Source organism: Dipodomys spectabilis, unplaced genomic scaffold, assembly GCF_019054845.1.
Source record: "Dipodomys spectabilis isolate Male_0828 unplaced genomic scaffold, ASM1905484v1 ptg000107l, whole genome shotgun sequence".
In the NCBI taxonomy this organism is placed as follows: domain Eukaryota; kingdom Metazoa; phylum Chordata; class Mammalia; order Rodentia; family Heteromyidae; genus Dipodomys; species Dipodomys spectabilis.
The window spans coordinates 3,505,186-3,532,854 of NW_024870784.1; the positions used below are offsets into that span (position 1 = coordinate 3,505,186).

Here is a 27,669-nt window from a genome sequence, read left to right on the forward strand (position 1 = left end):
GCTTTCACTTTGAACACATAAAGGAATTAATATTTGGGTCTTAAAGGTCTCCCAGCAGGGGACAAGATAAAGACATTCTGGCATAGCACAAGTTAAAGTGTGGCCTACCACCTATCTGTACATAACATTTTATTGGCACACAAGCAATTTGGTCATAGGCTGCTTTGTAGTAGAGTTGGTTCAGAGACCATATGATCCGGAAAGTTTTAATGTTCACTATTCAGCTCACTAGTATAGCATGACATGAAATACACAGCTGCTATTAAAAACCAAGACCAATACAAACTACATTCAGGATGTCAGAATGAAAAATGTTAGTTTAAAATCCGCTCCCATTCCATTTCTTGAGCTTCTCGATGAGGAAGCGGCTGGGGAGGGAGGAGTACCACAGGAAATGAAAAGGACTCTGGGTAGCAGACTCTTGGAAAATCCTCTGGTTAAGACCCCTCCAAATCAAAGTTCTGTGCATCCTAACCCCATTACTTACCTTGAGAGTTCCCAAAGGCCACAGACTGCTCAAGCCTTCTGGAGCCTATGCCCCCTTTACTGCACCCTGGATCGGAAAGAGAAAAACTAAAACCAAGAGAGAAGATGCAGGCCATATCACTGTGGCCTTAGGTCCCGACCGGCAAGCCTGCCAAGGCACAGCTGTGCTGGATGGAGCTGGGCTCCCCAAGTGGAAAGGCCCAGCCCAGAAAGAAGGCAGAACAAAACTGAGAGAACAGTGTAGCAAAGCTAGTCCTTCCTCAAGTACTCAGTAGCAAGCTGGCCTTGGTATACGGAGGCCATGAATAACTCTGGGGAACTAAGGGCCCCCCAGAAGGCTCATCAACAGCACCAGTGCACCAACACAAGGCAGGCCCAGGGCTGCCTCATGCTCCCTGAGGCCACCACCTACCCACTGCGGTTATCCCCATGGATCAGAGTATCTCAGAAGAACAGCCTCTCACCCGCAGTCCAAATCAGGTAAGAAAGCAGGGCATGGCGTGACACCACGTGTGGAATCCAGGCAGGCTCCTGGCTCCCTCACAGCCTCCCTCCCCGCTCCAACACTTCAGTGTCGCCTTCCTTTTTCCTTCCCCACTGTTGTTTAATGTTTGTAGAGAAGTGCCCCTGCGTCTTCACACCCAGAGCCCCCTCAGATATTCCTTCCTAGTCCAGGAGTGGCCAACATTCTGTCCCATCAAGACGCTTAAAAGTTAAGTATCTGAGTCAGGAACCAGTGGCTGATGCCTGTCATCCTAGCTACTCAGGAGGCTGAGGATCACAGTTCAAGGCCAGCCTGGAGAGAAAAGTCTGTGAGCCTTTTTTTCTCCAATTATTCACTGAAAAATCCAGAAGTGGAGCTGTGGCTCAAGTGGTAGAGCTCTAGCCTTGAACAAAAAGAAGCTCAGGGACAGTGCCCAGGCCCAGAGTTCAAGAATGGGGAGGGTGAAGGTATTTGTAGGACAATCACAATGAATGCAGTGGGCATGTAATAATGTTTAATGGAAACCATTCAACAACAAATGATTCCATATAAATCAGTTTAATCCAATCCATGTTTAAAAACAAGCCACACCCACCATAGGAGGTGATCAAATGCTTTGCAAGGAAGTCAGGCAAAGGTAGATTGTAATCTGTTCAGGATTTCAGCAGAGGCCTGGAGAATCTTCAGTTCTTCTATCCACAGTGTTTCCACCAAAGTGAGCTGGCTGACCAAAGACAATTTTTCTGTCTTCAAACGAGAAACCTAAAGGTATTTTGCCATGTTATTGTAGTAAAAAGTAAATATATTGTTGCATTTACCATGACCCATTAACAATATGGCTCTTACTATTATCAGGGGATAGCTAAACAACACTAAATTTGAACTAGATAAAAGAGCAGAAGCCACTGTCCATCACAGGACCTATATAGTTCATCATAATTCAGACAATACATACAAATGCTGCTAAGAAAGCAGATCTGGGGGGGTGGGGGTGGAAGATGGGAAGGGATGGGAAGGGGAAACAAAGGAGGAGGCTACAATGCTTGGTAAGAAATGTACTCATTACCTTGCCCATGTAATTGTAACCCCTCTGTACGGTATTTTCACAATAAAAAAAATTCATAAAAGAAAGCAGATCTAAAAGATTCTCCTCATAAAAGAAAGGCAAGGTAACACATGATAGTTGATGAAGCTATTTCATAATATCTACATGTATGTATGTGCACATAGGTAGGCATATGTACACATATAAATGCACACATGTATCTCAAATTATTGAGTCACACAATATAAATTGTATACAATAAATGTACAATTTTACATGTCCTTAAAAAGAAAAAATCACTTAAAGGTATAGGTATTTTAGCCGTTAATAATAAAGATGACTATTTATTGAAGACATGTAACTATAACCTTGTAAAATGCATTACTTCCAATGCCAAATACAAAGTAAGTCATAATTAAAATCTTTTTAAGAAAGAGATGCACACCTTTAGAAGCATAGTATTAGTCTCTTCTATGGAATAACAGCAAATTTTCTGGGCCACTTCCAAACTTTTCCTCTCATTCATATATGAAATTATTTCTCCAAGAAGTACTTGTTTCCAGCACATACTAGAACCAAAATGTCACATGAAATCAAATCATTTCAGCAGACTCTGAAAGGACAAAAGCACTTTGACACTGTAACATAGCACACAAACTCATCTCTTATTCCAGAATCATAAAGTCATTCCATATACAGACTCTCTACAACTTCCAGCCACTTGTAGCCTCTGTGTGGAAGTGAAGAGAAAACAGGAATGACAGAGCAATCCACAATAAATACAAGGGAAGTAGCTACTCTTGGCCATCTAAGAAAAAAGCTTGTTATCATCTCAACCTTGTGACTGATACACAAGTCAGTGCCCTCAAACCATCAGCTATGACAACAGAGTAAAAGACAGAAACAGAAGGAACTGACAAAAAAGCATAACACAGAGGATAGACTAAAGACAAGTCCATAACCTCAGCCAGAAGACTCCAGTGTGGTTTAGCTAAAGGGAAGGAGAAGGAGTTTTCTAAATGATGAAACTGGAATACATTTCACAGAGCAAACTGCCCTACATAAGGCGGGAGGGGTCGACAGCCAAGCCTTTCTCTACATGCAGGTCACTGCACTTTGACACCACCCACATTGGGAAGCAGTGGGACTATGATCAGGTGGATCCAACTTTCTGAAGACCACAGCAGGAGGGTGGGGGAGGGTCAGTGTGTTAGGGTGGGCACCAGTGAGCCAAAGCAGAACACAGTATGACTCATTTGGCCAAGCCAAATCTAATTCACTTAGGAGAAGCAGTAGCCAGGGAGTGTCAATGGAGAGGCAGATTGTGGAGGGAGAGCATACGGGAAGGGAGAAAGGGAATAGGAATGAGATTGTAAAGGATGCTGAAACATGAGGATGGAGGTAAACACAAAGCAGTCAGCAATTCCAATATCTGACAGAACACAACAGGAAACAGATATGAAGACCCTCAGAGATGATGGCTGTAACCTTGTAGGGAATAGCTGGCTTCTCGTGAAAGAAAGCAGGAAATCACTATGTCCTAGCACTGGTCTGGTCTAGAACCATTATCTAATTTAATCTTCACAATTTGTACATTGCTCTCCACATATTAATGCTAAGAAACTGAGAATAGAGAAAGTGAGATTAAGAGACCCAGCCAAGTAGAGAGCAGGTGGGAGATTTGGCATGCAAACACCTATCAAGTAGCTTTCCAACTACTCAGACACTTAGAGGTGAATCCACGAGGAAAGGAGGCCTAGGGATGACCTCTGGAAAACACCAGTAGCTGTACTTAATTTTAGGCTGAGGTGCCTCAAAAGGACCAAAACACACTTTGTTCTGACTGTGTTCTATGTTCTAACACAGTTCCACCACACAAGACAAAATGAGATCTGACATGATGAACAGAGGGGACAAGACAAAGGAAAGCGACAGGAAGAAGACATAGCCAACAAAGGGTTGTGAGTAGTCACTGGCCTTAACTGGCCGCCTATTTTGGACAGTCAGCAAGTGTGCCTGAGTTTTCTAGTAAACAATAAATGATGAGCCTCACCTGAGATTTAGGCACTACCTCAATTCAATGCAGCAGAGCTACAATGGTAGCTTGAAGTTCTTACAGCAGGACACTATGTACTGCTGCTAATTAACACGACATTGTTACATTTGTTTCCATTTCCCTTGACTATGAATTTGGCTCCACCTGCAATCTGCAAGCACTCATGTAACTTCTGATAAATACAAAATTTTTGTAACAAATGTCCATATTTATATGGTAGTGAATGGCAGGCCACTATTTTATGGATTCACTTAAGTTTCTCAGTATTTTTAGGCTGCTTTAGTTTGTCTGAAGTGTTTCCAGTATAGCAGATTTTTTTTAAGACCCATGTGGTCCTATAGAGTTCAAACCTATGTTGTCCAAGAGTTGGCTGTATTTCAGGTGTTGGGACCAGGGAGACTTGACTTCCCACACCCCTACAGGAAAAGCAGCAAACATCATACACAGCACCACACACCACACACTGAGTGAGCACCCACCACTCACCAGCACTTGCTCAGGGCTGTTTCTAAACATTTAGAAGTCACTTAGTCATCCCAACCACTGGGAGAACTAAGTTCCCCTTCATAGTTGGGGTATAGCAGGATGGCCGCTCTCCTGACCAGGGACCAAGACCAGAAAAGCGGTGGACGGAACACAGCCCAATGTGCTGACTGCAGCCACTGAAAGGATGGAAGAAAGCTCGCTCAAGGGTAAGGAGCCTGTGCACACCAGAGGCTCATCCACCCGCCTTTCCCATGGCGAAGTCAGAGGTCTCCCAGGGCTTCTGGACCTGCAGGGGTTAAACCTGGGTGGGGAGGCCTGGTTAGGAGCTCAACTTGACCCCAAGAAAAACCCACCTCCCCAAAGCCTTCCTGAGCAGTGCCAATGCACACAGTTTATTTACCCTGATCAAAAAGCATCAAGTCACCAAAGGGTAATATCTGAGTAGACATTGAAAAATTCTCAAGATCGTCACCCTGATTATGATCCTAAAGACAAAATTCCAAAAGAGTTTAGGAGTTAAATACAGAACACAAAGTTATGTCTCGATTGTAGCTACAGCTGCAACAAACACATGTGGGACTTACAACTTTTCAGCTTCCAGGCATAACAACTTAAGAGCTGTGAGTAATCTCCAAGATGGTCCATCCCATCCAAATGTCAAATTCCTAAAGTACAAAAACAAATCTTTCATTTTTTTTCCTATTTCATCATGCCATTACAAATGCCTAAAAAGCCAAACATTTTTTAAGGGGGGGGGGGGAGTGTAACAAATTATTATTAACTATTATCTTTGTCAAAAAGGAAAAAGAGGTCAGTCATCCATGATTCATGCCTATAATTTTAGATCCAAAAGATTTTTGTGGTTCAAGGCTAATCTGGTCAGAAAAGTCTGTGAGACTCCATCTCTAAAACAGTCAGCAAAAAGCAGGGCTGGAGGCATTGCTCAAGTAACAGACACCAGGCTGGGAAGGTGGCTCAGTGATAGAGTGCTTGCCCTGCACACATAAAGCCCTGGGTTCGATTCCTCAGCACCACATAAGCAGAAAAAGCCCCAAGTGGCGCTGTGGCTCAAGTGGTAGAGTGCTAGCCTTGTGCTGAAGAGCTGAGGGACAACGCTCAGGCCCAGAGCTCAGGCCCCACAACGGACAAAAAAAAAAAAAAAGTAACAGAGCACCAAGCAAACAAGGAAGCTGAGCAAATTTGAGACTGAGTTTAACTCAGAAGGGAGGGGACATTATGCAAATACTTAAGAATAAAGACAGTAACACAAGTCTCTTTTCACATTTTTTACTAAAGTACAACATTATTCTTAATCAATTGAAGGAGCTACAAGAACAGAATACACAGCATAATTTACCATGATGTACAGAATGAAAAATTTAGTATATCCTGGGGAATTACACAAGTGGCAGCCAATATTACCAGGTTATTCTCCCTCTACTGCTAGATTATATAAAACCTGATTTTATCCAGAAAACAGGAAAAGAAACATTCTGAACCCAGACTATCCTATGTGGTTGGAACCTAGCCAAGACCCTGACCCATGATGTCAGGTGACAGGTTCTCCTACAGGCCAGCATGGCCGACATGCTCCAATGCCATTCCACCAGACCCAGACACACTCACCCAGGTTACCTCAATACATACACAAACTGCTCAAGCACAATAATTTAGTATTTTAAGTTTGTATCTTATATTCCTAAATAAGGATTGTTAAGTGTCTTACTCTCCTTGTATCTCTGCAACACTGAGTGCTTAACTCAATGCTAATACCTCCCTGCCAGCTAATAATGAAGAATGTCTCCAACAGATAGAAAAAACCCTCAAATATACCATGAGAATTTCCAGAAGAAATTACTTACTTTTTTATTTATTTTATTGGGGGGGGGCAGCACTGGGGACTGAACCCAAGGCCTTCCTCATTTTAGTACTGTACCACTTGAGCCGCATACCTAGCCTTTTGTTTGTCTGGCTAGCATCTGCCAAGGTTGACCTTGACCTTCTAATCTTCCTACATCCTTAGCAACTGGGATTATAGACTACAGAAGTACTGTACCATGACCTCTGGCCTCTGCAGGAATCATTTCAAAAGGAAAAGAGAAATACTTACTCCATAAAGCCATGATCCTCTAAAATGGAAATCTTTTTGTTCATCTGCTTATCTATTTGTGGAAGATATTTGAGAAGTATTTCTGTATTTAAAAAAAAAAAAGAATACAAAATCCAACAGATTTAGGATTTAATTCAGACACAAGTACGTCTTCCCTCCCTTCTTGATCAAAGTACTTTACCTCTTATTGGCAATCAAGACCTGCAAAATAGTTTCTCCTGATTCACATAAAAGAAATCTCTTCAAGTCCAATTCCCTAAGATCATTAGTCATCCCAGAAAAGCTGTAAGAATTCCAAGGCTATCCGACAAAACATCCCCAGTCCAGCTCAGGCTACCACCAAGTAAACCAAGCAGCAAACCTCAATATTTATGACTTTAAAACACTATTGCAAAACTATAACCCACACATACAAAAAAACAGGCTCTGTAGAAATGAAAGAGAAAAGGTTCATAATACTGAGTTTTATCAACTAGAATTCAAAGCAGTCAGACATGAGTGATTACAACCACAAAACAATAAAAGTGAATATGCAAAAAAGACAAAGCCAGAATAAAAGATTTTTTTTCTCTCTTCCTGCCTCCTTTTCTTTTCTTTCCCTCCCTTCCCTCCCTCCCTCGCTTCCTTCTTTTGACACTGATCTAATGATCATCAAATCCAGGCCTTGAGCATGCTAGACAACTGCTTCATGATTAAGCACGTCCTGCACCTACTCCATTTTTCAAATATACAAATAACCAAAATAGCCAGGCACTGGTGGCTCACGCCTGTAATCCTAGCTACTCAGGAGGCTGAGATCTGAGGATTGTGATTGAAAGCCAGCCAGGCAGAAAAGTTCAGGAGATTTTTACCTCCAATAAACCACCACAGAACCAGAAGTACCACCAGAAAACCAGAAGTGGCGATGTGGCTCAAGTGATAGACCGCTAGCCTTGAGCTGAAAAGCTCAGGGACAGGGCCAGACCCAGAGTTCAAGACCCATGACTGACAAAAAAAAAAAAAAGGTAGCTATTATTAATCTAATTTTTGTTCAAACTAATATACTTGACATCTTTTATTTGAAAACCATCAACAGTAATAGGATTGTGAAATGTCCATTCTGAGAAATACAATTATCATTCTGCCTACAGGATGAGAAAGTATCGCCTCAACCGAGTCCTACACTCACTTGAGCTTACAAATATACCTCAAATTAAACTGGAAAATCCCTACAAATTTCCTCCTGTCTTACAAAGCTGCCTCTCTGTGCTTCATGAGGGAAAAATTCATTTTCCACTGACTACTATTAGAGTTTGCATATCATAAATTTAATAGCTACATTATTACTTTATAGTAATGAGATCAATCATGATCATTAGATCACACATGAATAAAATCAACATTTCATCAGGCATTAAGTTCTAAAACAGGCTCACACGATAGGCTTGTATCTATGGATTTGTAGAAGTGCTAATAAGTTTTTTTTCTTTTTTTTTTGTCAGTCGTGGGGCTTGAACTCTGGGCTTGGGCCCTGTCCTTGCACTCTTCAGCTCAAGGCAAGTGCTCTACCACTTAAGCCACAGCACCACTTCCGGTTTTCTAGTGGTTTACTAGAGATAAGAGTCTCAAGGACTTTCCTGCCCGGGCTGGCTTTGAACAGCCATCCTCAGATCTTAGCCTCCTGAGTAGCTAAGATTACAGGCATGAGCCACCAGCGCCCAGCTTAAGTTTTTATTCTTTACTCTCCTATTTTATCATCAGTGATAGCAACAGCAACTCAGTGTCTTCCATCTTAGCAGTTTTCCCCCACCTGCCTACGCTCCCTAGTTCATTCTTCCCGAGTCTTCTCATCCTTACCATTAATCAGAACTTTGCTGTCTTTCCTTTTTTTCTTTCTTTTTTTTTTTGTAGGTTGTGGGGCTTGAACTCTGGGCCTGGGCACTGTCTCTGAGCTCTTCAGCTCAAAGCTAGCACTCTACCACTTGAGCCACAGCACCACTTCCAGCTTTGCTGTCTTTACCTCAACAGTGACATTACACAATCAGCAAGAGCTGTACCCAGGAGAGTTAATGATATGTACTGTATTTTTTTGTAAAAGCATCTCTGAATATCTAAAGTACTATTTGTCAAATTCCAGGAAATGGACACATAGGGGGCTTTGTGTACTTTACAGGTAGGGGGATAGAAAATAGTCAGGTATTGGTGGCTCATGTCTAAAATCGTAGCTACTCAGGTGGCTGAGATCTGAGTATCACAGTTCAGGGCCAGCCCAGGCAGAAAAGTCTATGAGACTCTTATCTCTAATTAATAAAAACAAAAAAACCAGAAGTGGGATCTGTGGCACAAACGCTAGCCTTGAGCAAAAAAGCTCAGGGATAAGACCCAGGCCCTGAGTTCAAGTCCCAAGACCAGCACAAAAAAAGTAAATAACCCAGAAAATAACCGTATCTCATAATGAGAAAAACATCCTATTATCTTAATGAAAATAAAGTTAACTCCAACCTCTTGAGACATAAACACAGGCATGAGGATTGTGGAGGGAAACAAAGCCATACTCCAGGAGCAGCCTCTGATTATCATGAGGACCATAGCAGATATACACCTCCTCATGTTTTCGGTAACGTGAAGCCGCTCTAATTTCATAAGAACCTGTTTCCTCATTAAACGCTGCTTGTACCTGTAATAAAAAATGACAGAAATTGTTCTTTACAGTATACACTACAGGCTATAATTAGGTCATGGTATTAACAAGCGAGGTGCAGCTGTGAAGCTCACATCCACTCCTGTCTTCACCCCCTTGGTGAGGGCAGGAGCCCTGGGGACAGGTCACTGGACAACTAAGATCAAGAATCTGGTTTGTACCAGCCTAGGGAAGAGCACAGGCAGTGACACCAGAAGTTAGCTGTAATGAACCAGATAAATATTTTAGACGACCCTAGTCCTGTAGTATTTGTCACAAGTTGCTTTTCAGTAATCCCTTAACACAATCAAGATAGTTCTTAGTGACATGCTGCTGTTTATCCATTGTGATCTTCCTACAGTAGTCTATAAAACCTGGTTTTCAACATAAATGCATAAAAACAGGCTACTGCATACTGGGTGAGTCCCATGACAGCATCCTACAGGGCTGCACACCCTGACATTCAATACAGAAATCAACCTCAACCACAGAAATATTCAACTGATCTCAGGCTCTGTACACTTGTCTATAAAAGTAACAACCATCAGGCCAGGGACTGTCCTTATAGGTTAAGTGGGTGGACTGACTCTTCTCTGCCCGCCACGTCTGGCCTGTACCCCAGCACTTCCTGAAAATAATCTCCTCCAGATGTGATACATGAGAAAACGGTTGGGAAAGTGGAGATGTCTGGTCTCCTAAAGCAGGATTCTTCCTCAATTTCCCATACTCCTTTCTCCACAAATATTCTAAAATCTCTCCATTCAATAAAAACCAGACTAAACAGCAAGTCTGTGCCAGGTACTGCCCTAAATATTGGAGTTACAAAGAACAAGGTAATATCCTCACCTCAAAGACTTCAGAAGTCAGCAGGGAAGAAACATGTCAATCACTGATCAGAAGAAGGATAAACACTCAGCTATGCCACCAAGTATAAGGAAGGGACAGGGAAGCATGTGAGACCTCTCTAGTCTGGGTGGAATAAGAAGAATGGAAGATTCTGCTCAACTGGTTGCAGCTAAAGGCAACTCTGCACTCCATAGGCCTGGATAGACTCCAGCAGAGACATAAGGTAAAGTAAAAGTATGCTAGGAATGACAGTGGGGTTTGATTTACTTCACACCTTGTTACAGTTTCACTACTCAAAGTCCCAGATTATACATGTGGCATTCTCCTGTGGAAATAAAGTGTACATCCCCATGTTGGCTTCTCACCTGGACATGTGGGCTGTGATTCAGCAAATCCAGGTATGGAGCCAGTGCACACGTGTCGGGCTCTGCGGAAAGGCACTTCTGCAGCCTGGGCCTCAGGTACACAGCTCTGGTGTTGACAGTGCACCAGGCCCACAGGAAGGCACTGTAGCTGAAGATGCTGTCAATGGCCTCCACAAAAAGAGGCTGCAGAGAACAGAAAAAGTCTCTGGAGGAAGCAAAGAACTCCTGCACATGGGCTCTCTGCTCTATGGCCTTTGCTTTCAAAGGTTGGGGAAGAAGATCCACCACTTCTGGCTCCAAACAGACAGGGCAGGTATACGACTTGGGTAAAATCTCTAGGTAGGGCTTCCACAGAGACCGGTCCCCAGCATGTTTTTCTGAAACTAAAAAGGTGCACAGGGCCAGCAGAGGAGATGGGGAAGGCTTCCACCTTGTGAAATTAAAAGACAGATTGAAGGAGTAACTTTTGTCCGAAATGCAGAAACAGCCCCGTGGTTTGTTTTGCTGCCAGAGACACTACTGAAACCATCAACTATGTTTACTTACTGCACCCAAGAGAGCTGCTTCTTTCTTACACGTTTTCCTCTGTGGAGCACACACCATTACAGGTGCTCCCAACAAGCCACAGTTAGGTGTCAGAAAAGCTGACTGACAAGGCAACTCCTGTGGGTATTTATGAGTCCCTTTTGCTCCAACTGTTAGAAAGTTTTTGCTGTAAGTCCATTACACTGTGTAAGGATATAAAATACAGCAAAAAAAACTGGTGGGAAAAACTTTAATCTATACCTCATAACATGGTGACCACTGGGTTCATTTAACTGTTTAGGCTTAATTTATAATTAAATAATATTTAAAACTCAATTCCTCAGAAAGACAAGCCACATTGTAACTCCTCTATAAGCATTTGTAGCTGCTGGCTACCATATTGGACAATGTAATCCAAAACATCTTTGTCATCACTGAAAGTTCCACCAGATAGTATTGACTTGACCTGGAAATTGCACGTGCTAATTATATACTTGTTGCAAGTCTCAAGCTCTTATTATACTATGAATTATATAGTTTTATTTTTAACATTTATTAATATATATCTCCAGGCCTCATAAATCGACTTTAAAAAAAAAATCATCATTAACTAGGCGCCAGTGGCTCATACCTGTAATCTTAGCTACTCAGAAGAATGAGATCTGAGGATTGCAGTTCAAAGCCATCCCAGGCAAGGAAAATTCCTGAGACTCTTATCTCCAATTAACCACCAGAAAACCAGAAGTGGCTGTGGCTCAAGTGGTAGAGTGCTTGCCTTGAACTGAAGAGCTCAAGGACAGCACCCAGGCCCAGAGTTCAAGCCCCACAATCAACCAAAAAAAAAAAAAAAAAATCATTAATTTTTCAAAGTCCGGACTCCTCTACTCCAATACATTCTACTCAGAATTTCAGAATGATTCAAAAAAATACATTCCTAAGAGCATACTTGCCTCCACTTAGGCATCTGAAGATGTTAGGGGGTAAGGAAGTGGATTAGAAAGCTTACATTAGGTTAAGAAACAGCCCAGTCTTTCAACCCTCAGAATTTTGGAATTGCATCTGCTGAGAATTTCACTCACTCTGTCTTCACACACATTACAACACAAGCCCTAAACTGGTTCTCAATATATACATTACTAGCTCTTCTACACTTAAAACTAGCTTCTTAGCTGGGCGCTGGTGGCTCACGCCTGTAACCCTAGCTACTCAGGAGGCTGAGATCTGAGGACCACTGTTCAAAGCCAGCCAGGGCAGGAAAGTCTGTGAAGACTCTTATCTCCAATAAAGCACAAGAAAACCGGAAGTGGCGCTGTGGCTCAAGCAGTAGCGCACTCGCCTTGAGCTGAAGAGCGCAAGGACAGCGCCCAAGCCCAGAGTTCAAGCCCCATGACCGACAAAAAAAAAAAAAAACCTAGCTTCTTTACTTCATGCAAACCTCTCCACAATTGAAGAATTCTACCAAGTCCAACAGAGTAGGCCTTTAAGTGAGCTGACTAATGTCTACCAAGACCTTCCATGATGGTTAATAGCTTGTATTACCAAGTGAAGGCTAGCGAGTAATAGCTTGTATTAACAAGTGAAGGCTCTCGCCTGTGATTTACACACACTCTCCATTTCATCTCCATTTTCACATTCACATCTCAGGAGCCTATTAAAAACATTAAAAAGGCAGTTACAATTAATTAAAAATAAACTTCCTAGAACAAAATAAGCCTTCCAAATCATTTCAGGTACTTCTTGGCTAGACACAGGGCTAGGTCCTCATGAACTGTGCCACATTCAACGTCTGCCAATGACAGAGGCACTGGCACCAGAGGTGGATGGTGTGGTTACTCACTTGGTAATGTACGGCCCTAAGTAGCTTCGAATCACTGTGTGCGTGGTGAGCAGGCAGCTCTCAGGCAAGGAAATAATCATCTGTCCCTCCTAGCCAAACAAAAGTAAAGAGTAAGACAACATGCAGCCATGCAGACTAATGACATGGGTGGGAGCATCCTTAAATGTACGTCTGTCCTTCATTCCTCCCACCTTGCTCCCTCCTGCTGTTTAAGCTTCAAGGACCTTGGGGAGATCCAGGGACAAACAGAGCCAGACAGTGCTAAGCCTGCCCTCCTCCAAGCTTGTGTAAATGACAGCAAAACAAACTTCCACGTTGTTTTAGCATGGCTTAGATATTAGTTATGTTCATATGCATTCATTTTATGTCCTGGGGCTTGAACTATAGGCCTGGGCACTGTCCCTGGGCTTTTTGTGCTCTACCACTTGAGTCACAACACTATTTTAGGCTTTTTGGTTATAAGAGTCTTTTTGGCTTTTTGAAGGTAAGAGTCTCACACTGGCTTTGAACTGTGATCCTCAGATCTCAGACTCCTGTATAGCTAGGATTACAAGTATGGGCCACCAGTGCCTGGCTAGATATTTGGGTTTTATAAGCTGCAAACTTAGTCACCCTTGATACAATCCTAATCAAACACAGCAATTAGGTGGAAAATTGCTAGTATGTGTGAACTACAATCAAGTGACTTGATCTGAACCACAAAAACAAAGCAGCAAATCTATACTGGACTTCAGGGATAAAAGTGAAGTTCTCACCTGCAGGGATATTTTGCTCATCAGCCCCCTTCCTGTTCCTAGGAAAGCAAATACAAAAAAAAGGTAAAGCAAAAACAAAACAAAAAAAAAAAAACAAAAGGGTAAAGGCTACCATACCTTCAAAGTTCTAGAAATCATTTTTGAATGAAACACGAATAAATTTCAAAGCTGAAATTTATTTAAATTTATCCAAAGCTGAGGCTGGGTATCTCAGCCTTTGACATAGACCCGATAAAGTCAGGAAGCTATTCTGACCTCCTGGGGGATTTTAATTCTTGAAGACTAAAGCAAGGTTCAAGGCTGAAAGCTAAAGGCTTCAGGTACTGCGAAAGCCCTGACACTATTTTCCCCTGATAAACGGGTGAAGAGTAGATCTACACAGTATAATGTACGAGAATAATTTTACTTTACTGACACATTAAAGACAAAGCTAAATGTTTTGTTTGTGACTAACAATATGGTTCCCAATCACAGAGAAGGGAAGAACCTAACAGAAAATACACCTATGAAAAGTGTGTAGAACCAAAATGGAGTCAAATGGAGCCAGAGTAGGCCATGAAGAAAGGGTCTTCATGCTTAATTGTCTTACAAAGGTAACTACACAAACATATTCTACAAGAACACCTCTCAGCAATCATGTGCTCAACCTTGCACAACTCCACACTTGTTACTGATCCTGGCAGCATGTTTCCAAACAACTTAGTAACCTCCCTCATTTACCTGAGCAGGCCCCACAGTTCACTATGGCACAAGTACTCAGAACTACAACGTTCTCCAATGACCAATTAACTCTGTTTTGGAGAGCAACACTGAGTCGGGCTGACAATTCAAATCAACCATTTTAGCACCCAAGTCACCAGGTGTACCTGACTCACAGGGAATAACTTGATGCCCATCATCTCCATTGGTCAGTGGAACACATGGGAAATCACTTATCTCAAGAGATGTAAAAGGAAGATCTTTGCTGCAGGTTAAACTACCTAATAGGTACCTGAATAACAGGTACCCCAACACCAGAGGGATTAATCAGTGGTAGATGCTTTAAGGTCTGGGTAAAGTAAAATGTCTGCAGCCTAGCCTGTGACAGAGAACTTCTGGGCACCAATGGTCAACCAGTCTGTGCTACAACAGACCCAATGCACCTTGGTTCACCTGGTGGTTACTTTCAACTTACCCATGGGTGGGGCAGGGGGCTTGCTTGCAGGCACACACCAAGAGCAAGTTGTCAAGCTTCTGTGACATATTTCAGAACTAAATGTCAACCTAACCTCCACATGACTTCTCCAGTTCCCAGAGAGAATGTTAACCTACCTCAGCTGGGGAACTATGGAAGCCAACAGCTCTATAATTAACTGCCTACCCAGAGAGCTCCTCCTCCAACCCAGGAGCTGCACAGATGCAGACCAGCTGAGGGACAATGTTTGATGAAGCCTCTGGCTCCTAGAGCCACAGCACCCTAGAGAATCTCAACTTGCCAGATGGAATATCCATCAGCCTTGAAAACCATTCTTACTGAGGCTTGACATAATCCCACCAGCCTGTATGATGTGAAAAATCCTATGAAACCACCTTGGGGATGTTGATGAGAAAATGAGTCACCACACAACGTGTCTTTCCGCCAAGGACCCAGAGTAGGTTTTCTTCAGGTGGGAGTCCAGGAAAACCTGCAATTCTGCTGAGTACACAGTTTACACAGCACTCATTGAGATGCAAATCATTGATCCTAATACACTGTGTAGGTTCTTTGAAAGACAAGTCAAAATTGTAGCTAGCTCATCTGTAACAAATGTGAAAGATTCTATATGTGTCTTCCATGTGTTACTTTTATCTGTGGCCTTTGTGTTTTCTATTTTCATTCTCTTTTTCAAATTTTATTTACTCATTTTTTAATTTAATTTTATTGTCAAGGTGATGTACAGAGGGATAATGGTTTATTTAATCATTTTGTCATAGCCTCCACAGGACACTTTCATTTATCTGTGCAGCAAGATGAAGTACAAATAACTATTGTTCACCCTACCCACAGCAATAAACATGCCCCAAAGAAAACACAGTCCACTGCAACAATCGGCCTTGCATCTCAGGGGGCTCCCATCTGAGGTCGGGAGAGCTGAATGCCAATCCTTACCTGGAAAACGAGCAGGTATTAAATTTGTATCTTCGAACTTCCGAGCTTTCAGCCACTTCTTCAGCTCTATAAATTCAGACCTGTAGCTCTCATTCACTAATCCAGAGAGGAAAGAAAAATAGTGATTATAGTCACTTTATCAAGCCAGGTGCCAGTGGCTCAGACAAACTAACACAAGTACTTCTCAAACTTTTCCATGAAATGGAAATGGAAGGATCACCAATCAAACACATTTTATGAAACCAGCCTTACACTATCCCAAAACCATGTAGGGACCCAATTTAAAAAAAAGAACTATACTCCAATCTCTTCAATGAGCATAGCTACAAAGCTCCTTAATAAAAATACGTGCTAACAGAATTCAACAACTAATCCAAAAGTTATACTCTACAAGTGGGTTTTATCTCAGAAATGCAAGGCTGGCTTAATATATGTAAATCAATACATGTAATACATCACATTAACAGAGCCAAAGATAAGAATCACATGATCATCTCAAGAGATACAGAAAAAGCCTTTGACAAAAAAAATCCCACATCTGTGCCAGGTGGTTCACACCTATAATCCTAGCTACTCAGGAGTTTGAGATTTAAGGATCACAGCTCAAAACTAGCACAGGCAGGAAAGTCCAAAAGACTCATATCCAGTGAACCACTAGAAAACCAGAAGTAGAACTATGGTTCAAAAGTAAAGTGCTAGCCTTGCCCTGATGGATGATAGACTAAAAAAAAAAGAAACCAGTATCTGTTCACGTTAAAAGTTCTGGAGAGCCAGAAGGGACAGCATGTGCTTAGAGCATATGAAGCCATGGGTTCAATTCCCAGCACTCACCCCCCCAAAAGAGATGTGCAACAGAGATTCCTAGGCATGTCAACACAGTGGAAAAGCTGCAAGCCAAGGTAAAAGCTCACACTCCCAAGAGCCAAATCTGCCAGCACCTGAACTTTAAATTTCCTGTCTTTACCACCTTGAGAAACACAATTTTGGGGCTGGGGGTTTAGCCCAGCGGAAGGGCGCCTGCCTGGCACGCGCAAGGCCGTGGGTTCGGTTCTCAGCCCTGGTTTAAAAAAAAAAAAAAAAAAAGACACATAAAGCTACAAGAGAAACACAATTTTGCATGAGTTACCCACCCAGACCATGGTGTCTGGTTACGACAGCTTAAACCAAGAACTAAAATAAAACAGATTCTAAGCAAGTCATGTATGATAAGCCTTAGAACCAACACCTGGGAACTAATTCAAAAATACAAGACAAGTAGGGTGCTGGTGGCTCCCGCCTGTCATCCTAGCTACTCTGGAGGCTGAGATCTGAGGATCGCAGTTCAAAGCTAACCCAGGCAGAAAAGTCTGTGAGACTCTTATCTCCAATAAACCACTAGAAAATCGGAAGTGGTGCTGTGGCTCAAGCAGTAGAGTGCTCACCTTGAGCTGAAGAGCGCCGGGACAGCGCCGCCAGAGTTCAAGCCCCACAACCGACCAAAAAAAAAAAAAAAAAGACAAGACATTTACAATAGACAATACTGATTTAATGCAAAAAACAAAAATTGCACTCTACCTCCTCTCATTTCAGAAGTTCTGAAGAGTTTTCGCTTTCTGATTCTGCTTGTTCTCCCCTTTCCCTTCGGCATGTTAAAACTGTGGTTTCTGTGCAGCTGGCTGCTCGATCTGAAATGAATAGCAATATTTACTTAACTGTTTGTTTTTAAATAATCCAGACTGAGCTTTTTACCTTTGAGTATGCAAACTTACATTTTGATAGCCTTTCTCTATGGGATTTTTGTACACCAAGGCTTTGTACCCATAGCTAAATCAGGACTGCTGTAATAACAATGTGCATCACTCAGAATGCCTGATTTCATTTTGGGGTCCTACTGAATGATGATTAATCATGAAAATTCTCACAGCTGATTCCATAAACATGTTTGGGTGAGTTCCCCATCATGATCTTAATCAACATCTACTAAAGAACCAACTGAAGTAAGAGTTTACAGTTTAAGCTGGACTCCAGTAGTTCACAACAGTAATCAATGCTAACTACTCGGGAAGCTGAGATCCTGCAAATTGAGGTTTGAAGCTAATTTGGTAAAGAATAAGTCTACAGAAGTCTGCCCAAACTATCCAGCAGAAAGCTGGAGGTGTGGCTCAAGTTTGAACCATATTTTTTTTTAATTTACTGTTTGCTAAAATAGACAGTAATGATGAAATGCAATCATCCATGACTACTTTGGGAAAAAACAAACTCCTCTGAACATGCTACAGACTGGTTTAGACTCCAAAATTGCTAAATACAATTAAATGGGTGTTTGCAACAGATTGGAAACTAGAGCCGAGAGCAAACCACCCAGAAATGATCCTAAGATCCAAAGTAGCTACTGGTTTCAAGATGCTTCTTCCTTAGAAGCATAAAAATGAAATCCATTAAATACACCAGCACAACACAAGTAAGAGCGTAACTACTAGAACAGGAATTAATGCAGATACTATTATTAGACGCAAAAGCTAAAATGTCAACATGTCCATGACAAACTAGTAAAAAATATAAAACCTGCAGACCTTTTGGGTCTGCTTTTGAACACGGTATACATAATAAATGGTTTAAAGCAGCTTATCTGGAAACATATTCAAGACAAGGGCTTTTGTTGTTACTCTGCTATCCTGCGATGCTAGGTGCTTATATATAAGCACAAAAGTGACTTGTGCCTATTACCCACGTTGACAGTGTGTGTGGTAACGCTGTCCCCAGTGTGGGGCTGGGCGGATTCTGCGGTACTGGGGCTTGAACCCGTTCACGTGGCTGGCACAGCGCCTTCCCCCAGCCCAGCTTTGTGCCGGAGATGATGTCTCTGGGACTTTTCTTCCCGGACTGGTCTCAAAAGGCCGTCCTCCGTAACTCAGCCTCCAGCGTGGCGAGGATTCAAGGCCTGGGCCACCCGCGACGACGCGGAGCGCTCACCTCCGGCCTAGCCAAGCTTGGAGCCCAGGTGCTGCGGGGCCGGGGCGCCCCGAGCTCGGTCCCGCAGGGGCGGCGCCGAGGCGGCGCGGGGGCCTCCCGCGGCCCGGCCCGGCCCGCCTCCCCGCAGCGCCCGGTGCTCCCGCCGCGGCCCCCGCGTGCCGGCCGGGCCGCCTCCACGCCGGCCCGGAGCCGCCGAGCCAGCGGCACTCGCTAACTGGCGAAGGGCCAGACGCGCCAGGCGGCCGCGGAGCCCCGTTCTCTCAGACTCCACCGCGCCCAGGAAGCCGGAAGCCTCACCGGGAGTACTTCCGGCTCACTTCCGCACTCCCGGGGCGTCCTGTGAGCGGGCCCCCGGCTCGGGACGTCGGCCGCGCTCCGTGGGAGGAGGAGGAGGAGGGCGAGGAGAGGGCGAGCGCCCGCGGCTCCCTCCGAGCACTGGGAGCCCCTGGTGGTCACTGGCCGGGCGGCGCCGTCCTCGCGCCCCAGCCCGTCCCACCCCTAGCGCACATGCGCAGTAGCCCGGGATTGGCCGAGCCCTAAGCCAGCGCCTCCACGTCGGGAGCGGCCGGCCCGGGCGGGAAAGGCGGGAGCCGGCGGGGACCGGCGGGGCGCGGAGGAGGGAACCGGAGAAGGGGGGCTGACGCGCTCCCGGAGCCGGCTGCGGAGCCCCTTCCGCGCGGACCCGGGTCCTGGGACAGCCCCGCCCCTGCACCCGGCCTCCGCTCCGCCTCCCCCGGTTCCCCGCAGCCCTCCGGGAACTCTATGTCTATTTGAACATTCCTAACCCCGGTGGGATCCGAACCTCTGCCCCACCTACCTTGATCAGGACCCAAAACGTGCGGGGCAGAAACGGGACGGCGGGCGAGAAGTAGCTTCAAGGTGACCCGCGCCCGCTCCCGCTCTGCCTTTAAGAGTTCCCTCGCTGGCCACAACTGTTTCTGCATAGCTCTGGTAGGTTCGATGCGACCTACGTCCGAACACGGACATCAGCTGCATAAAATAGTGATGTTGCAACGATGTCTATTTTTCTTTTTTTCTTTTTTTTTTTGTCGGCCGTGGGGCTTGAACTCTGGGCCTGGCGCTGTCCCTCAGCTCCTCAGCTCAAGGCGAGCGCTCTACCACTTGAGCCACAGCGCCACTTCCGGCTTTCTGGTGGTTTATTGGAGATAGGAGTCTCACGGTCTCTCCTGCCCGGGCTGGCTTTGAACCGCGATCCTCAGATCTCAGCCTCCTGATCCTCAGATCTCAGCCTCCTGAGTAGCTAGGATTACAGGCGTGAGCCATCAGCGCCCGGCTTATTTTTCTTATTATTTATTTATTTTGCCACTCCTGGGGCTTGAACTCAGGGCCTGGGCACCATCCCTGAGCTTCTGGCTCAAGGCCAGAGCTCTACCAGTTGAGCCACAGCACCACTTGCGGCTTTTCTGTGTATGTGGCCCTGAGGAACTGAAGCCAGGCCCAACGATATTTTTTTTTTTTTTTTTTAAAGCACCAGGAAAAAAGCCTGCACGGAAATCCCAGTCCTGTAAGCACAACTGTGAGTTGAGGGGCGGCTGCGAGGAGAGGAGGCAAACCTTAGAGGCCCAGGGATGAGGGGTCAGTACAAGTTGAGAGTCACTTGGCCTGTGAGAACAAAGCTTGCTGCCAGGCGCCTTTATAAAGCAGCTGGCAGCCATGAGCCCTGGGCTGGCTACTACGGAAAATTCAAGTCGCTTTTCTTGACTTTTCCTTTTGCCAAGTTCAGTTCTCTGCCCGCCTGCAAACTTCCCTCCAAAACTCCTTCCAGATAAAAGCCCACATCCTTATCGTGGGTCGCGGAGATCTCTATAATCTGACCCAGCCTTCCTCAACAATATCTTGCATAGTCCAAGCATAAGAAATGACCGTATTTCCTCCAAGGAAAAATGCTATCATAATGAATGCTCCCGAGCAACGGGACAGCTTTGAAACACAAGTAGATGGTATTTAGACAAGCCCGCCACTTTTACAAAGTCTAAGACCCGCGAGAGTTGTGTACTTGCACTTGTTAGGAAAATGACAGAGAAAGGAAAAGGAAAAAAAAAGCCCAACTCCATTGTAGGAGGCTAGGGCTGCTGAGCTCGGGGGAGGGGGGTGGGTCGGGGGTTTATAGAGTCTGAGCCAGGAGGCAGGCGATGCTTGAGTTTAGAATGGGGGGAGGTGAGTACAGACGGGGGCAGCGAATAGGGTAAATACTCCCTTATGCAATGTTCGTCTGTCTTGCTGGACCGTCCTAGGGTCCAGTTCTGTCTTCCAACCTCAATGGGAAGTTTACAGCCGGGCTCGGGTCGGATTGTCCTGCCTGCACCGAGCACCCTGAGCTTATCTGGGGTGACAGGGTGGAGGCCAACCGTTCACGTGTAGCTGATTAGTGGCCAATTTTTAACTTTTTCTGCAGCCCCTGAGTTGCGCACCAAGCCACGCCCTCGGGGGCGGAGCCTCTGGTACGCCTGCGCAGTGAGCCACTGCCGCCCAGACCTTTAATTTCAGGTGCTGCGCACGCCGGAGCTGCAGACCCACGCGCGGCTCCGTGTGCCCACCCGGCCCGCTCTGCACGGAGGTGCCTCACGCCGCCCGCCCCGCCATGTCGCCCACCAAACGCGTGGCGCTGGTGACCGGAGCCAACAAGGGCATCGGCTTCGCCATCACGCGCGAGCTGTGCCGCCAGTTCTCCGGGGACGTGGTGCTCACGGCGCGGGACGAGCCGCGGGGCCGGGCGGCCGTGCAGCAGCTGCAGGCCGAGGGCCTGAGCCCGCGCTTCCACCCGCTGGACATCGACGACCCGCAGAGCATCCGCGCCCTGCGCGACTTCCTGCTCAAGGAGTACGGGGGGCTCAACGTGCTGGTCAATAACGCGGGCATCGCCTTCAAGCGTAAGGGGGTCGGGGCGCGAGCTCCCCGGGAGCCTCCAGACGGGGTGGGCCGCGCGGGGCCGGGGCAGGGGGCTGGGGGGAACCGGGGGGCTCCCAGGGAGGCGCAGGAGTCTGGAAAAGTGTCAGCCACCCTGGGACCTCTAGGGATCACTTCCAGATTTCCTTCGCCCAGTTGCTCTGTAACTGGGCTTTAAGGACAGACAGCAGGACGAACTTTTTAACTGTTCTTGAAATAACAAGTTTAGGGAAAGAAAAAGCGCTCCCCCTAGCTCACCCACTTGTGCCATCGTATAAAACAGAATCTTACTTTAAAAAACAAAAATGGAGCATCATCAAACCAGATGGACGGTGGCACAATTGTGGAACTGGCATTTCCTTCACATACGCAGATTTTTTGGGGGGGGACGGGGGTCCGGTCGTGGGGCCTGAACTCTGGGCCTGGGCGCTGTCCCTCAGCTCTTCAGCTCAAGGCTAGCGCTCTACCACTTGAGCCACAGTGCCACTTCTGGCTTTTTTTTCTTTTTGCTTATGTGGTGCTGAGGAATCGAACCCAGGGCCTCATGCGTGCAAGGCAAGCGCTCTACCACTGAGCCACCTTCCCAGCCCCAACATACTCAGATTTCTAACAGGAGGGGACTGTGTCTCTGTTTAAGTCTATCCCTTGAATGAAGTTTGTGACTGTTATCGTTCTCCCCTGAAAGAGGCTGATCCCACGCCGTTTCATATTCAAGCGGAAGTGACCATGAAAACGAACTATTTTGGTACCAAAAATGTCAGCACCGAGCTACTCCCTCTAATGAAACCTCAAGGTGAGTGGGGGGAGGGGGAATCTGCCATGCCCACCTGGGCTTTTGTCCCTCTCACCCTGAAGCTGCAGCAGCAGCAGCCTTCCTGCTGATCCTCTAGCCTTCAGGCACAGCCATCTACTTTTTCCTCATCTTTGTGCCTCTAGCTCTTTTTTACCCTTCAAGTCTTGGTTCAAAGGTGTCCTGAGAACAGGTTTATCTGTTCCTACATTCCTTCACATGTGCTAGGCCCATTGGATTCACACTGTGTTCCCCTTTTCTGTTGCTGTGCTCCTAAGCAAGCTGGTGGAGCTTTCTCTACTGCCCAGACAGTAGACTGCCCACCTCAAGTTTGTTACCTACCTACAACACTCATAGCGACACACATATCTGTCTCCTGCCTCTACACCCCTGATGTCCATATCTATAACAGGCATTACCAGAAGGTTCTTTCCTTCTCCCTAACTCATCTTAGCCACTAGTATCCCTAAGGTTACTCTGCCCTGCCCCTTGAGAATTACTTTCCAAGTCCTCAGGTTGTGCCCCCTCAACGTCTTTCAGATCCCTCTTTCCTGCTTCTACAGCAGGACCTCAGCTCTCAGGTTGCACAATTGAGACCTTCCCACCCACCCCCAAAAGAGGCTCTCCTTCTTGAGCCTGGTCCTTTCCCAGGGTTCTATGCACTCTCTGCCTGGCTGCTCCCTTCCTAAAGATCCCTCAAGAGAGAACCCAAGCCCTTGGCATCATATAAAAGTTTCTCTATGTTCTGGTGACTTACCTCCTGGCATATTTTTGGTATCCACCAAAATAACAAACTATCCTGATTCTTTTACTGTACTTTTTTCTAATACTTCATCATTTAGAAACCAAGTCAACCACACCACTAATTAAACACACAGCAGTAAAGACCAGAGGTCACTTTTTAGATAAAGTGTAGGACAGAGTTGCTTCCCATCTTATTTATTCAAAAGGTTCCAGTGCTTCCAAACTCATCACTAGGACCAAAGGGAAGCTCTTCCCAATGTCATCTGCTTCCTTCACCTGCCCTGATCTTGAAAGCTGAATGGAAGGCCTTGGACTACAGCACCATCTGTGTGTAGTCTTCCAGTTCAGACTGCTAATTTTCTCTCCAATGGAAATTTGTAGAAATGTCCTGATCTAAACTCCTGTGTGATCGCTTGTGTTGTATTTTAGGCAGAGTGGTCAATGTGTCAAGCACCATGAGTGTGAGAGCCCTTAAAAGCTGCAGCCCAGAGCTGCAGGAGAAGTTTCGGAGTAAGACCATCACCGAGGAGGAGCTAACAGGGCTTATGAACAAGTTTGTGGAAGATACCAAGAAAGGAGTGCACCAACAGGAAGGCTGGCCCAACACTGCATATGGAGTGAGCAAGATTGGAGTCACAGTCTTGTCCAGAATCCATGCCAGAAAGCTCAACGAGCAGAGGAGTGGGGACAAAATCCTCCTGAATGCCTGCTGCCCAGGGTGGGTGAGAACCGACATGGCGGGACCCACCGCTACCAAAAGCCCAGAAGAAGGAGCAGAGACCCCTGTGTATTTGGCTCTCCTACCCCCAGATGCAGAGGGGCCTCATGGACAGTTTGTCACAGAGAAAAAAGTTGAAAAATGGTGAGCTCAGCTCTCCTCCACCTGTGGTCTATATTTTGATCCTTGACCTAATATGCCTTACTCCTAATATCCTTACTGAAAGAGAAGAAAAAAATCAAAATGTTCTTCTCATGTACTCTGTACTAATCTGCTACTAATTGAATAGATGATTGAATGGATAAATAACTAAATCTTCTTCAGTGAAACAGAAAGACAAAGATTAAATAAAATTTGAAAATACAGATGCCTGAATGGTCCATTTCTGCAATTCTTTTCAGGTAGAGTCAGCCTCTCAGCAGTACAAAGTTATAAGTGCAAAGTGTGACTCAAGCCATAGAACAGGAGTTTTGATCATAAAAGCTCAGGGACAGAGCCTGGGCCCTGAGTTCAAACACCAGGACTTGCACATGGCCCACATTCATACACAGACTTTTCACTAAACGAAAGCTGTCCTGACCCTTGCTGTGCCTTGTTAAATTTTATGTTTCCAAAGCTAGACTTTGTGTGTTTGTGTGTGTGTGTGTGTGTGTGTGTGTGTGTATACGTGCACACGCTTGGAGAGAATGTATCCAAGGGCATCTCTCTGGTTAGCAATTTAAGATGTAGGGAGGACATGATAATTTCATCTAGTCTACAATCATAAAAATATTTCCCCATGTATCACATTGTAACCAGAGTTCATGGATTCACCCCTTCATGAATGAACCACTGAGAAGCGCAGCCAGGAGACCTGAGAAGGACAGCAGGTTTGCTACTTGCAGCAAGGAGCATGCTGCTGAGAATTCTGAAGCCGTACAGGCCAACAAGTGGCTCTGATCCAGAAAGCTTCCATGCTGAGCATGCTGGAGAGAATTCCCAAGGCAGTGCAGCCCTGAACAGAGACAAGTGGCTCTGATCCAGAAAGCTTCTATGTGGTCACGTGGGGCAGACGCATTCTCACAGTTGGAGGTGGACCCTGGGTCCAACCTCCAGGCTCACTTGTTCAAGCAGTGAGTACAAAGGCCTCTGGGCAGTGATCACTCTTAGGAAGCCAAGCTTACTCTAGGTCACCGAAACATTAGGAGTCAGAGTGATTCAGCAATTTTAGAATGTTTCTCTAGAGAACTTTATCTGAAAAGAAACTTAAAAAACAACAACTGTGAAGGAGGGTAAGCCGTCATTTAAAAGGATAAAAGGCATAGTACCCAGCAGTTAACTATGTCTTCTGATGTAGCTGTATCTATAGATGGATGTATAGATATATGTAGCACACTCATTGTTAGAAAAATAGAGGAGAAAGGAAGGAAGCAGGCCGCACTCAATCTTCCACAGGCAAAAAGTGTTCATTGCGATATGACAGCACAGCACAGAGTCTTCCCCGCAGACAAGGATGCTCTGCAAGAGATGGGACAGGAGCTGGGCTTCTATGAGGCCTAGTAGGGAGGCAGAGGTTAATGAGAAAGCCACGAGTCTGGGTGGGGGAGGGTGCTTTTCTCTTGGGCCATGATGACATGTTTACAGCAAGGCTTCGGTAGATTTGCCCTGACTGCCTCGGTCTGTGCATATCTTTGGTGGCTTGCACCTTGGAAAACAGGGTGAGGCTCAGTCCTTCATATATGCATTCATATATATGCATATGTATATATTAGAATACATTGTATATATGTATATACATGTATACATATAGAGATATACATGTATATGCATATATATACATATATGTACATGGTACATATAGAAGACATGGTATATATAAATATCTATACATGTACGTGTACATATATGTACACATAAGCAGAAAAAAAAGCTGGAAGTCGCGCTGTGGCTCAAATGGTAGAGTGCTAGCCTTGAGCTGAAGAGCTGAGGGACAGCGCTCAGGTCCAGAGTTCAAGCCCAAGACTGGACCCCCCCCCAAAAAAAAAAATTGAATTGGAGATGTCATGCTATTTAGCCTTAGGAGAGCTTTTGCTACGGAGAATGCTCATTCTTGATTTCCTCTCTAAATGATTTAAGACACTCACCTTTGAGTAGCCTCTAAGTATGTCCCTAATGTGCTAAGTTTGAGGCATATCCTGTATATGGAAAGTTTAAGCTGACCGCTGAGCTGCTTCCTGAGATGGAAAATTCTGCTTGCACCTCAATATTCCCATATAAGGTCTGCTTTTGTTAAAGCTCGGTCTCCACCCTCAAGCATGTGGTTTTTGTCTTTAAAAGCTTTGTTCAAGCTCGCAGCTTCAGGTCTTTGACACAGGAGTCCACCTGTAGACACTGGATCAATAATATGATCTCTCAAAATGTGTTCTCTGTATTCTCATGGCCAAATCCCCATACAGCCATGGCAATATAGAGAAGAAAAAGGTAAGGTGCCTAGGGTATCTGTGACTAAAGGAACAAGGAAACAGGCAGAATCAAAAAGGGGCTCCCAGCACTGTGCCAGTTGCTGTAGGAACTGCTCAAGGAAGGCACCGTAGCCCCAGTGTTCAGGGAGAAAAGCTGATGAGTACCAACAGTCAGACTCCAGCGCCATTTGTGGTATCTCAACCTGCAAAGGGCAACAAGCTTGCCAGAGGATACCTGCGCACCTTTGAGCCAGGCCTTCCAATACTTCAGTAATCACCAACAATCTTTGTTTACTGTGACTCCCAGAAGACACCTGCCTTCAATGAAAGAAGACATTAACTGAGCCGGGCGCTGGTGGCTCACGCCTGTAATCCTAGCTACACAGGAGGCTGAGATCTGAGAATGGCAGTTCAAAGCCAGCCCGGGCAGTAAAGTCCGTAAGACATTTTTTTTTTTGGGGGGGGGGGGTCCAGTCGTGGGGCCTGAACTCTGGGCCTGGGCACTGTCCCTCAGCTCTTCAGCTCAAGGCTAGCACTTAGCACTTGAACCACAGTGCCACTTCCGGCTTTTTTTCTTTTTGCTTATGTGGTGCTGGGGAATGGAACCCAGGGCCTCATGCATGCAAGGCAAGCGCTCTACCACTGAGCCATCTTCCCACCCCCTATGAGACTCTTACCTCCAATAAACCACTAGTAAACCGGAAGTGGCACTGTGGCTCAAACTGTAGAGTGCTCACCTTGAGCTGAAGAGCACAGGGACAGCGCCCAAGCCCAGAGTTCAAGCCCTACAACCAACAACAACAACAAAAAAAGACATTAACTGAAGACTCTCAGCTGTGTAATGAATGGAAGGTTAATCAGAGAGTTGGAGGCTGGGCTCAGGTGAGCACTAAGCTTTAGATATTGAGTTCAAGTCCTGGTCTCAGACACCCCCCACCCTCACCCCCCCAAAAAAAGGAGAAGAAGGAGAAGAAGAAGGGGAAAAAGAAGGAGGAGGAGGAAGTGGAGGAGGTTGATCAGCAGAGAGCTGTTCCACACTTGTGCTCCACACTTGGATGTTAAGGAAATGTTCATTCCTGTCTGACCTTAAGTACAGAAGATCAGAGCAGAGGGATATGAAGTGAGATGAGCTTTGAAGCATGGTCCAGTGTTGAAGCCAGCAGTTAAATAAAATTATCCCTGCTAGCCATGAGACCTTCAGATTAACCAGTCCCTCTGGCCTTCCCAGATTATATTTCTCATATCATCTTTATGTTTATTGTCTTTATGCAAAGGCTTTAGTTCTGAAAAATAGATACTAAATATTAGGGCTTAAGTCCTGTAATAGAAGTTGAA

The 27,669-nt window shown here is 45.3% G+C and overlaps 2 protein-coding genes across 5 annotated transcripts; one reads left to right on the forward strand and one right to left on the reverse strand.

Moving 5' to 3' along the window:
- Positions 1 to 1,509: 1,509 nt before the first annotated feature.
- Positions 1,510 to 18,657, reverse strand: Setd4 (SET domain containing 4). Of its 4 annotated transcripts, none has more exons than XM_042687197.1 (11): positions 18,493 to 18,657; positions 17,337 to 17,446; positions 15,783 to 15,878; positions 13,655 to 13,692; positions 12,900 to 12,988; positions 10,538 to 10,967; positions 9,149 to 9,323; positions 6,668 to 6,749; positions 5,142 to 5,222; positions 2,461 to 2,584; positions 1,510 to 1,732 (listed from the first exon to the last, which is right to left on the reverse strand). In XM_042687197.1, the coding sequence occupies exons 2-11, from the start codon at positions 17,407 to 17,409 to the stop codon at positions 1,598 to 1,600; spliced, it is 1,323 nt and encodes a 440-aa protein (XP_042543131.1). In that variant the 5' UTR covers positions 17,410 to 17,446; positions 18,493 to 18,657; the 3' UTR covers positions 1,510 to 1,597. The 4 variants fall into 4 exon arrangements, with proteins under 4 accessions (XP_042543131.1, XP_042543132.1, XP_042543133.1 ...); XM_042687198.1 differs by lacking the exon at positions 18,493 to 18,657 and adding an exon at positions 18,365 to 18,383; XM_042687199.1 differs by lacking the exon at positions 18,493 to 18,657 and having other exon boundaries at positions 13,655 to 13,686; positions 17,337 to 17,520.
- Positions 18,658 to 21,295: 2,638 nt separating this feature from the next.
- Positions 21,296 to 24,258, forward strand: LOC122114202 (carbonyl reductase [NADPH] 1). The gene is made up of 3 exons (XM_042687201.1): positions 21,296 to 21,625; positions 22,327 to 22,434; positions 23,605 to 24,258. The coding sequence occupies exons 1-3, from the start codon at positions 21,337 to 21,339 to the stop codon at positions 24,039 to 24,041; spliced, it is 834 nt and encodes a 277-aa protein (XP_042543135.1). The 5' UTR covers positions 21,296 to 21,336; the 3' UTR covers positions 24,042 to 24,258.
- Positions 24,259 to 27,669: the final 3,411 nt, after the last annotated feature.

Coding starts and splice junctions, on each gene's coding strand:
- Setd4 (XM_042687197.1), bottom strand. CDS start 17,409: ATGCCGAAGGGAAAGGGGAGAACAAGCAGAATCAGAAAGCGAAAACTC. Junction 10,968..12,899: donor TTAGGGCCGTACATTACCAA/GTGAGTAACCAC, acceptor TAATTTCACAAG/GTGGAAGCCTTCCCCATCTC. Junction 2,585..5,141: donor TGCCTGGAAGCTGAAAAGTT/GTAAGTCCCACA, acceptor TTTTGGTTCTAG/TATGTGCTGGAAACAAGTAC.
- LOC122114202 (XM_042687201.1), top strand. CDS start 21,337: ATGTCGCCCACCAAACGCGTGGCGCTGGTGACCGGAGCCAACAAGGGC. Junction 21,626..22,326: donor CGCGGGCATCGCCTTCAAGC/GTAAGGGGGTCG, acceptor CTCCCCTGAAAG/AGGCTGATCCCACGCCGTTT. Junction 22,435..23,604: donor CCCTCTAATGAAACCTCAAG/GTGAGTGGGGGG, acceptor GTTGTATTTTAG/GCAGAGTGGTCAATGTGTCA.